Source organism: Bombyx mandarina, chromosome 08, assembly GCF_030267445.1.
Source record: "Bombyx mandarina strain Sakado chromosome 08, ASM3026744v2".
Classification (NCBI taxonomy): domain Eukaryota; kingdom Metazoa; phylum Arthropoda; class Insecta; order Lepidoptera; family Bombycidae; genus Bombyx; species Bombyx mandarina.
The window spans coordinates 5,662,213-5,676,133 of record NC_143215.1 but is presented as its reverse complement, the minus strand read 5'-3'; the positions used below and the strand labels follow the sequence as shown (position 1 = coordinate 5,676,133).

General features: G+C 35.3%; 2 protein-coding genes across 3 annotated transcripts in view; both read left to right on the top strand.

Annotated features, from left to right (window-relative positions):
* Positions 1-13,921, top strand: part of LOC149502485 (uncharacterized) — a 166,769-nt gene that overhangs the window by 2,496 nt on the left and 150,352 nt on the right. The window lies entirely within an intron of this gene.
* LOC149502487 (uncharacterized) lies at positions 3,896-5,049 on the top strand. Its single transcript, XM_089729042.1, has one exon. The coding sequence runs from the start codon at positions 3,911-3,913 to the stop codon at positions 5,042-5,044; it is 1,134 nt and encodes a 377-aa protein (XP_089585168.1). The 5' UTR covers positions 3,896-3,910; the 3' UTR covers positions 5,045-5,049.

Genomic DNA, 13,921 nt, shown 5'->3' with positions numbered 1-13,921 from the left:
GTATAAATTCATAGCTTATGATAATTTTAAAATTATTAGTTAGTGTGGAATAATTTAACAAATTTGCTGGATTTCGGATTAAGTCAGGCTTTAATGAATAAGGAATGGCTGTAAAAAAACACACGCTTACTTCTTCTTCTTGCCTTTATCCCACATTTTGTGGGATCAGCGCAGCATGAACTGTTATCATGATGCATAGGGATTTGGCATGAGTTTTACGACCGGCCGCTTGCCGACATCAATCAACCTTTGGTTATATCTTCATGTATCTATTTTGCCATAGGGAGGGTATTTTCCTGTTTCTTCTTTGATGTTTCTTTTACTTCATTCGTTTTTGCATCTATGATTTGTATTTTATCATTATAAATATTTACACTAATATTTAGATTATCAATTACCAAAAAGAGAAAAATATCAAATTCTATTCGTGTTTCTGTATGTTCAAAATAATAATAAAAACGCTATGCTGTGTATTTGTCAATCTATATTTCGGTATTTGATGCTGTCATTGTTTGTTTAATTAAAATTCCTACTTTTTTATTTAATTTGAAGTATACCATCGAATTACAAGCTATTAAAAAAATCAAGGCTAATAATTTACTATGATAAAATTAGTGGATTACAATATTCATACTGGTTTTCGAACAGTAGTAATTAATGCGTTCCGAATTGAAATGTTTGAACAAGATTTATTAAAACTACTTTAAATACCGCGCTTTTTTTGTCCCTGTTATATTATTTTGTTGCAAAACATTCTGAGACAGATTCTCGAAATATAAATGACTTGAATATTCATGAGCACTTTCGTGACTGCAGCATTTCTATTCGAGAGATAAAATGCATTTTATTTTGAGTCTCGTTTTGTCTCCAACAGTTAATGGAATGTCAACGGCCCAGGTTTTAGAGGAACTCATAAGCTTCGAAACGCGAACGGCGCTATTCAACTTCGATGGATGATGTTGAAGTCTCTATTGTAATCTATAACGGCTATTCCCACCATATAAAGTGGATCGAATCGTAACTTTAGGTTACCAGAGCAGATTCCTATGATATGATAGATGTATCCTATCACTAAAAATGTTAAAGCCCAAATGCAGAGCTCAATAGAAACAGTACAGGTCTTATCTTTTATATAGGCAAAGTGGCATTGATATGTGAAAATAAAGACTACAATGCCTTCTTAATGGAACGATTATTGCTTTACAAACTCTCTACACTCTTGCATTGTGGATAGCCATGTTTCACGTTAGACTGTTCGTGAGAAATTACATCAATATGTTGGTAAAATTAAGAATTCAGAACTTTAACCTCATATGCCAAGATAAGTGGCAGCATTTACATTCACGATCTCAATACCGGGAATTCCACGTGGTTCTCAACTAAAATAACGTAAACGCATTTAAATATGTCACGGTGAGTCACAACAAAACATGCCAGGTATTCCCTTGAAGATAATACAATTTCAATCCTATTCGGGATCACTTAGACTTTGTATCCATTCCGGATTAATGTCCATTTGCTATTTAATTAGTAAAAAGCTACGTGCACTTAATTAATTCCGTTTGCCGTGCCGGTCCTTTTAGAAGGACTCGTTTTACTAAAATATAAGTAAAATACATTATCCTTTAGTCTGCTTACCGAACTAGAGAAATTAAGGAGTTTCTGTGTGTGTTTTTTCTAATCTAAAATAAGAATACACAACAGAAAAGTTATATGACAAACATTATCACACATTCAAAAGAAACAGCGTAGTTAAAAAGCCATCATTCAATACAGAATTAAGATCCAAATTCAGATCTTAATAGTGTTAATAAAATTTTATAAAATGATGAAGTTGTCGTTCGTAATTTTACTTTTTTTTTACGCATTATTGCTTCACGGCAGAAATAGGTACGGTAGTGATACCTACCCGTGCGAACTCACAAGACGTTTTACCACCAGTAATTAGAATTTTGCGAGTTTGATTTTTATTACACGTTGTTATTCCTTCACCGTGAACATTTGTTTAGTACTTGCCTGTGAGATTCAACAACTGTGGCATCGCAAGATACGAATGTACCGGACGCCTTATCCTTATCAGACCACGACGATCCAAACTGAAACTGCTTGTTTCTGTCGTGAAGCAGTAATGCATTTCGGTTCGACTTCACTATGAAATTCGGTTTCACTATGAAATTGAAACCCAAAACTCATGTCTCAAGTTGGGTAGCGGCATTTACGTTGTTGATGTCTATGGGCTCCGGTAACTACTTAACACCAGGTGGGCCATGACCTCTTCCACCCATCTAAGCAATAAAAAAACTTAAATTCATTCCAGTATTACTAAAAAACATTTTGTTGTTTTTTTTTGTTTTTGCAAAATTGGATTAATTCTCGTTTAGTATGAAACGATTCGGCCCCGTATATCGAAGCTATACCCGTGGTTCGTCACGTACGCATCGCAAGTTGATTTTTCTCCCTTAACTCTGACGTGACGGATCAAGATTTCAGCAGATCCAGTCCGGTCACGTGCCAAAGGAAATTGGTCGATTTTTATCAACATAAAGTACCGGCGTTCACTGATATCGCTCATTCCGATCTAATCCCGATGAATTCAGACCAATGAGTGAATTGGGTAAAGCTTGTGAAGTTATCAAGGGCTCTTGATTTGACAAGGAACCGGCGTCTCTAGTAGTTTTTAGGTGCTTTTTCCTTGATTATATTTAATTCAATTTATTAGAAGACGCTTTGAATGAATGTTCCTTACTGAAGTAACATCAATACATTTCATGTATAACTAAATTATAATTGATTATGTCATTAACGAAAAAATGTTTGAAATACTTTCTTATGAAAGAAATTAGAATTTTGACATAAGTCGTAATGAAATCTATATATATAAAAGAAAGTCGTGTTAGTTACACTATTTATAACTCAAGAACGGCTGAACTGATTTGGCTGAAAATTGGTGGAGAGGTAGCTTAGAACCAGGAGAAGGACATAGGACTTTTTATCACGCTCCCGTGGGACGCGACATAAAACGTGGTATAAAAAAGCGCAACTGATATGGAATAACAAAATGCAACTGACAGCTAAACGTAATGTAGTCTATGGCTAATTATAGTAGAATTTTGAAGTTGACCGGTTGATGTGTTTGTTTCGAATTTCTATTTATTGTGCCGAGATAGGTAATCATTAAGAAAGCCATGCCGCGACCAGCACTATCAAATCTTTCCCGACGAAGCCGTAATGCAACTAAAATTCGAAACATTGCGAGTGAAAGGACTAAAGAAGAACAAGAAAATACAATAATAATAATACCAGCTAAAATACATGGTCAATAAAGTATTAAAATACTTGCTATTTTAATTTATATTAATTATCCAAATAAGAAATTGACCATGATAAAATCAAAAGTCTGCTCATTTATTGCCTCTAAGGCGGAACAAAGTTTGCCGGGTCAGCTAGTTAAATATAATTTAAAAACATTTGTTATATTTGAGAGTAATATATAAGACGATCTTTACTTACGCGGCAATTGTTACGGAACGTGATATTTATATAAGGAACATTTTTTCGCACATGTGCTCTAGCAGTATAAGGACAAATATTTTATATATTTGTAAAGAAAGTTATTCCTTTCTTTAATTTTAATTATGTCACGCATGCGCTGTCGACATGTGCCGGAACGTCCGCGCATGTGCTGTAAAGTGGAGAAGCCTTGACAGATAAATATTATGTTATTGTATAAAATTTTATGAAAAATAATTTCTAACTAGATTATAAATAAACTTTAAATGTCGTTTCTTTGTCCGAAATAACAAGCAACACATTGAAGTTTTATTTTAATAAACATATAATACATATAAATAAAACAACATACCTAATAATCTTATAAAACGACATTTTTGTTTATAAACTATAATCAAAGATGGATAAACTACGTTTTGAATTTACACTATTGCCTGGAAGTGATGGAAAATCAAATATTCTTTCGCTTACCTCAATAACCACAAGTGATAATAAAGTCTATTCAATACCTGAAGAGCTACAAGCAATTAGTTATCATAAGGAAATATTGAAAACAGCCGCTTACAATAAGGTGAAAAATAGTTTGAAAAAACGATACCAGGTCAGAAGGGTTTGGATTACAATGACAGATGAACTCAATAAAATATACATAGATGAAGACGATAATTTACAATTTGAGAATCAATATTTAGAAGAAATAAACCAAGAAAAAAATTCTGTTGCATATCAAACAGAAACCGGTACGCTGGAAAAATTGTTTGAGAAATTTGTACAAAATACACAGGAAGTTAAAGAACAAAACTTGACAAAAATTGCAGAAAAGTTTGTAATTGAAAAATTTACAAGTAAACATTCTAATGCTAACCAATGGATTGATATTTTTGAGAGTGAATGTAAACGCTTTGATGTAACAGAGGATGAAAAGAAAATTGAAATACTTAGATTGTTTATGGATAAGGCTTGTGTGGACTGGTATAGTTCAATGGTAATAAAATTGACAATGAATTCGGAATGGTCAACTTGGAAAAACAAATTCTGTGAATCTTTTGCAAACAAAGGCTGGAACCCAGTTAGATACGCACTATTCTTTAAATATAAGGATGGTTCATTATTGGATTACGCCATGAGAAAAGAAAAACTGTTATTGGATATGAGAAGAACAATTGACACAGATACACTAGTGGATCTAGTAGCAGCTGGTTTACCAGAATTCATACTAAATAGGATTAATAGAGAAACATTAAAAGATACAGTGGATTTGTTTAATGAAGTGAGTAAGTATGAACATTTGGTAAATAAAAAAAGCTATATGCCTATAATGAAAAATGAAAATATGAGAACTAATAATAGAAATGAAGAAAAATATGTATGCAAGATTTGTGAAAAGTTGAATAAAGGTTCTCGTTATCACCCTGAGTCCACGTGTTGGTTTAGAGCCAAGGAAGATGAAAAACTAAAGAAAAATTTCATTAAGCATGTAAACAATTCGGTGATAGAAGCAGAGTTAAACGAAACTAATCAAAAAAACGAATAGTAACACCATTAATTAATGTCAAACTACTATTGAATGATAAACTAGAAATATATGGGGTTTATGATTCTGGTTCAAATGTTTCTCTAATTAATTCAAAAATACTAAAGTTAAAAGGAAAAGGAAACAGTTTGAATGAAGCAGATTTAGTAACAATTAATGGTGTTAAAAAAACAAGTGGTTTGACAACCTTAAAAATAAAAATCTTTGAATTGGAAAAAAATGCTGATGTATACATAATTGATGAACCAAACTTCAAATATGATTTTCTGATTGGATTAGACTTAATAAAAGATTTTAAACTAATACAAAATGAAGATCTACAAATAACACAGAAATTTTACCTAAATAATAAAACAGAAGAAAATACAACTCATGAAAAGGCAAACATTGAAATAAATAATAAAGATAGCAATAATTCGACAAAAGAACACAAAATAAATTTTAATGAACATGTAAAAGAAGAAAATTTTAAAATTAAATTAAATCATCTTGATCGATATCAAAGATCGGAAATAAATACACTGGTTGATAAATATAAATCAGTTTTTGCGAAAGATAAATACGATGTTGGTACTGTTAACGGGTATGAAGCGAGAATCGACTTAGTAATGGATAGATATTGTAGCAAGAGGCCCTACAGGTGCACTATAGAAGATAAAAAAGAGATAGAAACACAAATAGCAAAATTACTAGATAATAAGCTGATAGAAGAATCCTACAGTCCTTTCGCTGCACCTGTAACATTAGCATTTAAAAAAGAAGAAAATAAAAGATCTAGGTTATGTATAGATTTTAGAGAGTTAAATAAAATAGTAGTACCTCAAGCTCAACCATTTCCCTTAATTGAAGATCTAATTTTAAAGACCAGGAATTGCAATTTTTTTTCAACGCTAGACATTAATTCTGCATTTTGGTCGATCCCTCTACGAATTGAAGACAAAAATAAGACAGGATTCGTAACCCAAGATGGGCATTATCAGTGGACTTGTTTACCATTCGGATTAAAAACGTCTCCAGCCATTTTTCAAAGAATACTTCATAATATACTTAGAAAGTATAAATTGACGGATTTTACAGTTAATTTTATCGATGATATTCTTATATTTTCAAAAACCTTTTCTGATCACATTAACCATCTTACACAACTTTTTGAAGCAATCAAAACAGAAGGTTTCAGGTTAAAATTTACTAAATGCACATTTGCTTCTGATTCAGTAAAATACTTGGGTCATATAATTCAAAAAAATTGCATTAAACCAGTAAATGATAATTTGATTTCAATAAAGGATTTTCCTGTTCCAAGAACACAGAAAAATATTAGACAATTTTTAGGAAAAATTAACTTTTACCATGGGTTTATACCAAACCGTGCAAAAATATTAGACCCGTTACATAATGTACTAAAAAAAAAACCAAAAATTCATTTGGTCTGATAAATGCCAAGAAGCATTTGAGACTGTAAAAACCTTGCTATGCTCCCAACCAATTCTTGAAATTTTTGATCCATATTTACCAATAATTATATATACAGACGCTTCTTTAGAAGGTATTGGAGCTATATTGAAACAAAGACAGACTGATGGAACAGAAAAACCAGTGGCTTATTTTTCTAAAAAGCTTAATGAATCTCAAAAGAAAAAAAAAGCAATATACTTGGAATGCTTTGCTATCAAAGAAGCTGTGAGATACTGGCAATACTGGTTGATAGGTAAATCATTCACAGTTTATTCAGACCACAAACCACTAGAAAACATGAATTTGAAATCTAGAACAGACGAAGAGTTAGGGGATTTAACATATTATCTATCGCAATATGAGTTTCAAATAAAATATGCTCCAGGAAAGAAAAACTTGGAAGCAGATTGTCTGAGCAGGAATCCAGTATTAGAATCGGACAAAAATACAGATGAACTGTTAAAAGTTGTGAACTTGGTTAAATTACAAGATATTTTAATAGATCAAAATAAAAATGAAGATATACAAAGAAATAAAAATAAATTAATTGAAAAAAACAAAGTATACTTAAGAAAGGTCAGAAAAAGAGAAAAAATTATTATTTCAGAAGAATTTAGTATCAAACTCCTAAAAGAAGTACATAAAAACTTCTGCCACATCGGAATAGGTCAAATGCAGAAGACAATAAGTCCACACTATACGGCCAAAAATTTGATGAACAATATTAAGAAAGTTAGTAGAAGCTGTGAAACTTGTATTAAAAATAAATCAAGAAGTCATGATAAATTTGGTTTTATGTCTCATCTAGGCCCAGCTAAAAAGCCATTTGAAATAATCTCTATAGACACCATTGGAGGTTTTGGAAGCTCAAGATCGTCAAAGAAATATCTACACCTGTTAGTGGATCACTTTACAAGATATGCTTTCATATTAACTTCAAAAACCCAGAACGCTAATAATTTTATTAAACTAATTACAAATATAACAGAAACTGAAGATATTGGAATACTTCTCACGGACCAATACCCCGGAATTAATTCAAAAGAATTTAAGGAATTCCTAAAAGATAAACAAATAACGTTAGTCTTTACAGCCGTAAATGCACCATTCTCTAATGGCCTGAACGAAAGGCTAAATCAGACATTAATAAATAAGATCAGATGTACAATAAATGAAAATAAAAAAAAAAAGTGTGTGTGTCCGCTCCGACGCACGACTGGAGTTTACTGGATATAAAAAATTAAACGAAACAATACGAGAAATAGTTCTATATTACGACAACACGATACACAACAGATTATTAACAAATTAACGAGACACAAAACAAACGACTAACAAATATATGAAAATACAATAATGAGAGAAACGCGCGATCAGTACGAGGCTTTGTGGCGGACTGCCGGCGCAGCAGCCCGGCGTCACCTGCGATAACGCGGCCGCGCGTTGGCTCCTGATTGGCGCGCGCACGCATCACGCAATCAGGAGCCAATCAGGCGCATAACGCATTTCGTGTGACATGCTAGGCGCATAACGCATTTCGTGTGACATGCTAGTACGATTTTGGTCCCCATAATTTTCATACCCCGGGCCTATATATGTAAATCGATTCTAAAGGAGTAAACTCCAAAAAAAAAAAGTGTGTGTGTCCGCTCCGACGCACGACTGGAGTTTACTGGATATAAAAAATTAAACGAAACAATACGAGAAAAAAAAAAAGTGTGTGTGTCCGCTCCGACGCACGACTGGAGTTTACTGGATATAAAAAATTAAACGAAACAATACGAGAAATAGTTCTATATTACGACAACACGATACACTACAGATTATTAACAAATTAACGAGACACAAAACAAACGACTAACAAATATATGAAAATACAATAATGAGAGAAACGCGCGATCAGTACGAGGCTTTGTGGCGGACTGCCGGCGCAGCAGCCCGGCGTCACCTGCGATAACGCGGCCGCGCGTTGGCTCCTGATTGGCGCGCGCACGCATCACGCAATCAGGAGCCAATCAGGCGCATAACGCATTTCGTGTGACATGCTAGTACGATTTTGATTGGCGCGCGCACGCATCACGCAATCAGGAGCCAATCAGGCGCATAACGCATTTCGTGTGACATGCTAGTACGATTTTGATTGGCGCGCGCACGCATCACGCAATCAGGAGCCAATCAGGCGCATAACGCATTTCGTGTGACATGCTAGTACGATTTTGGTCCCCATAATTTTCATACCCCGGGCCTATATATGTAAATCGATTCTAAAGGAGTAAACTCCAATAGTTCTATATTACGACAACACGATACACAACAGATTATTAACAAATTAACGAGACACAAAACAAACGACTAACAAATATATGAAAATACAATAATGAGAGAAACGCGCGATCAGTACGAGGCTTTGTGGCGGACTGCCGGCGCAGCAGCCCGGCGTCACCTGCGATAACGCGGCCGCGCGTTGGCTCCTGATTGGCGCGCGCACGCATCACGCAATCAGGAGCCAATCAGGCGCATAACGCATTTCGTGTGACATGCTAGGCGCATAACGCATTTCGTGTGACATGCTAGTACGATTTTGGTCCCCATAATTTTCATACCCCGGGCCTATATATGTAAATCGATTCTAAAGGAGTAAACTCCAAAAGTGTGTGTGTCCGCTCCGACGCACGACTGGAGTTTACTGGATATAAAAAATTAAACGAAACAATACGAGAAATAGTTCTATATTACGACAACACGATACACTACAGATTATTAACAAATTAACGAGACACAAAACAAACGACTAACAAATATATGAAAATACAATAATGAGAGAAACGCGCGATCAGTACGAGGCTTTGTGGCGGACTGCCGGCGCAGCAGCCCGGCGTCACCTGCGATAACGCGGCCGCGCGTTGGCTCCTGATTGGCGCGCGCACGCATCACGCAATCAGGAGCCAATCAGGCGCATAACGCATTTCGTGTGACATGCTAGTACGATTTTGATTGGCGCGCGCACGCATCACGCAATCAGGAGCCAATCAGGCGCATAACGCATTTCGTGTGACATGCTAGTACGATTTTGGTCCCCATAATTTTCATACCCCGGGCCTATATATGTAAATCGATTCTAAAGGAGTAAACTCCAATAAAAAAAAAAGAGCTTGGACCACAATAGCTAAGGAATGTGCAAATAAATATAATGATACTAATCACTCAGTCACTGGCTATCCACCAAGTTATCTTTTATATGGAACGGATGTTACTGTCGTACCAAATGAATTAAAGCAAGGAAAATCCAATAATGATTGGATTAATGACCGAAAAATCGCACTTGAGAATACAATAAAATTTCATGACTATAATAAAACACTATTCGACAAAAATCGGAAATACTATGAATTTAATGTAGGAGATATGGTGTATGTGGAAAATGGAAACAAGCTTAACAGAAAAAAATTGGATGAACTGAAAATCGGACCTTTTAAAATTATAAACAAAATTTCAAAGTCAATATATAGAATAGATACAGGTCATAAAAAAACAGAATCAAACCTATTTCATATCACAAAACTTATTCCAGTTCCTGTCGTAAAAGAAGAAAATGAAGATGAGGAAATTGAAAAAGAATTAATTTAAAGAAAATTCTGTGTGAATTTTCTACTTTAAGAGGGGAGATGTAAAGAAAGTTATTCCTTTCTTTAATTTTAATTATGTCACGCATGCGCTGTCGACATGTGCCGGAACGTCCGCGCATGTGCTGTAAAGTGGAGAAGCCTTGACAGATAAATATTATGTCATTGTATAAAATTTTATGAAAAATAATTTCTAACTAGATTATAAATAAACTTTAAATGTCGTTTCTTTGTCCGAAATAACAAGCAACACATTGAAGTTTTATTTTAATAAACATATAATACATATAAATAAAACAACATACCTAATAATCTTATATATTTATAAAAAAGTCACAGTTATAAGCCAGTTTCTTTGAACCACTACTTCGACAACCTTTTGTGATTTGATATTAATTTTCTATTTTCTTGCATAAATCTCTCGTAATACCTATCTTGAATCTGCACTACGTTACGACGTATTGGACGAGTTGGTATAGCCGTTCTGCTTATTCCTTTTGTGAGGGAATCTTGTGATTGCATTTGCAGACTTATCGTTGTTATAGGAGAAGGCAGACTGTAAGTTCAATGTTATATGGTGACGTTTTCATTGCATTCTCTATAATCTATAGTACTGTAGCGGGCTTAGCTTGGACAGTCTGTGTCGAGTCGTCGCAAAATAAACAGGTTGCAAACTGTCGCGTCTTATTAATAATTATCACCCTGCATAATATCACACACGCTCATATAAGCACAGATCCAACAGTACTATTCCGAAACCAGTTTGCTTGTAATAAACACGGTTTTTTAAAAGTCGATAAAATATTAACCGATCTTCGAATTATCATTGCGATAACAAAAAACTTTAATGATTTTCCCGGCCTTGTCGACCTCCATCCACGGCAGTATGCGTGCCTATAATTTAAGCATTTACACGTAATTGGTCACTTAACAAATTGCTTCGGGCTAAACCGCAGTCGGAACTGACGTAAACTCTCCATTTTATCATACGAATGAAGTAAGGCGCATATTATTGCGAAATATCTTGTTATATTGCGGTGCTACTTAGACGACGAGCTCACAGCCCACTTGGTGTTAAGTGGTTACTGGAGCCCATACACATCTACAACATAAATGCGCCACCCACCTTGAGATATAAGTTCTAAGGTCTCAGTATAGTTACAACGGCTGCCCTACTCTTCAAACCGAAACGCATTACTGCTTCACGGCAGAAATAGGCAAGGTAGTGGTACCTACCCGCGCGGACTCACAAGAGGTCCTACCACCAGTAATTACTTACTTACCAATTTCAATCACTTAAACTACAATACTTTCCCAGCAATGTACTTTCAGGTCGTATGTGTGAATCAACTAAGAGCTCTATCGAACTGTTAATTAATAATAAATGTAATTTAGCTCTAATTCTTGAAAAAGCCTAACAATGGTAATGCTGCTAAAATTTGACTACTTTAAACTATTACAGTACTGCCGCGGTACTCACTTTTATTATTTTCGCACTATATCTTAATAACCTAATAATATTTTGGACTTCTCATCGATAACTAAGTATATTTTATGTGATTTCAAACCGTCATCACCATAGTTGAATCAGACAACACAACAATATTTTTCTTACTTCCAAAGAATGCTATGGCTCCCATCATTTTCACAGGAATTTTAAGGCACCCTCAATAATGCCACGAAAGATGCGGTGCTATTTAGAAAATTTTACGATAATGACAGTTAAGCACGTTTGTTTTTGTAAGAATCTAATCCAGTGCTTACAATTCACTATTTTCAAGCGGTACTTACCAATATGGTATTTTATATCTTACTATATGACCCGGCAGACTTCGTAGTGCCTCAATCGATAAATAAAAGGCGGAAAAGGAATCCGTCCGACGGGGGACACAACAAAGGGAAAACAAAATTGTTATTTTCATTTTCATATTTATTTACATTTTAAACCTTCTTTGGACTTCCACAAATAAATCAAGACCAAAATCAACCAAATCGGTCCAGCCGTTCTCGAGTTTTAGCGAGACTAACGAACAGCAATTCATTTTTATACCTAGTCAGGTCATAACTTCTGTCACATGTTTAATGTAAAATAATTGAAACAAGTTTATTCATTATGTAACCATTTATATACCAAAATGAACTTAACAAAACATAGATTCTTATGACACTAAAGTTTATTCAAAATGACCTCCGTGATTTTGAATACAGGCCTTCAATCTGCGCGGCCAGTCGTCTATCGCAGCACGAACGAGGTCCATGTCAATATCGGCGGCTGCCTTAATCAAGGATGTCTTGAGTGACTCCAAATTGGGATGAGGCTTTGAGCACGCCTTTTCCTCCAAGTGTTGCCATATCTTGTAATGTAACGGATTCAAATCTGGACTGGAGGAGAGCCAGTCTTCGTGCCGGATGAAGTCGATTTCATGCGCCGCCAGCTAGTCTTGTGTGCTCTTCGCTCTTTGAGCTGGCGCCGAATCTTGTTGGAATACCCAGTGCCTGTTATTGAACATGGTATGAGAAACAGGTTCCACAAGGTTCGTCAGGACTGTATTTTGATACACAACTGCATTCGTTTTTACACCTTTCTCACAAAAATGTACCTCTGTTAAGCCCCAATAAGAAACTCCCAAACATACCATGAGCCAGGATGGAAAATGACCTCGTTGGACACGCGGAATACGGTTGCTCGCTTCTTCACTACTGTGTGCGTACACCTTATCATTTTGTTTGTTGTAGCTCTCTTCTACTGTAAAAATTTTTTCATTCGAAAAAAGAATTTCCCGATATTTTTTTCCCGCGTACCGCTTCAACAAAGCGCGGCATCTCTTCAGTCTCAGGTCCATTAGACGAGCATTCAAACGATGTCCTGTTTTTCTTCGATATGCCCGAAGCCCTAAGTCTTCATTTAACACCCTTTTCACCGTGGTTCTGCTTAACCCCATCTGAAGGGCCAACAGTTTCTGATTACGTTTGGGATTTCTTTGAATTCGCGCCTTCACAGCTTTTATCACTGCTGGAGTCCTAACAGACCGAGGGCGACCACTTCTTGACCAGTCATCTATACTAGACTCTTTATTGTATCGTTTGATGGTACGATAAACGAATATTTTGGTTATATTCAAAAATTTCAGCATGTTAAAAATTTGAATTGGCGCGTAACCGCAACGATGCAACGCAATAACTGCAACACGGTCTTCTTTAACCGTCCACTCCATATTTAAAAATGAGTAAAATTCTAAAAGTAATACATTTTTATTTTCATGAACAATTCGAAATTCGAATTCAATAAACTTTTTTGTGGCCAGCATTCTAAAAGAAAAGTTTTTACTGTGTGACAATACTTATGACCTGACTAGGTATATACCTAGTCAGGTCATAAATTCTGTCACATGTTTAATGTAAAATAATTGAAACAAGTTTATTCATTATGTAACCATTCATATACCAAAATGAACTTAACAAAACATAGATTCTTATGACACTAAAGATTATTCAAAATTACCTCCGTGATTTTGAATACAGGCCTTCAATCTGCGCGGCCAGTCGTCTATCGCAGCACGAACGAGGTCCATGTCAATATCGGCGGCTGCCTTAATCAAGGATGTCTTGAGTGACTCCAAATTGGGATGAGGCTTTGAGCACGTCTTTTCCTCCAAGTGTTGCCATATCTTGTAATCTAACGGATTCAAATCTGGACTGGAGGAGGGCCAGTCTTCGTGCCGGATGAAGTCGATTTCACGCGCCGCTAGCCAGTCTTGTGTGCTCTTCGCTCTATGAGCTGGCGCCGAATCTTGTTGGA

What these genes read in the sequence shown, in the direction of transcription:
- LOC149502487 (XM_089729042.1), top strand. Translation starts at nt 3,911, where the DNA reads ATGGATAAACTACGTTTTGAATTTACACTATTGCCTGGAAGTGATGGA.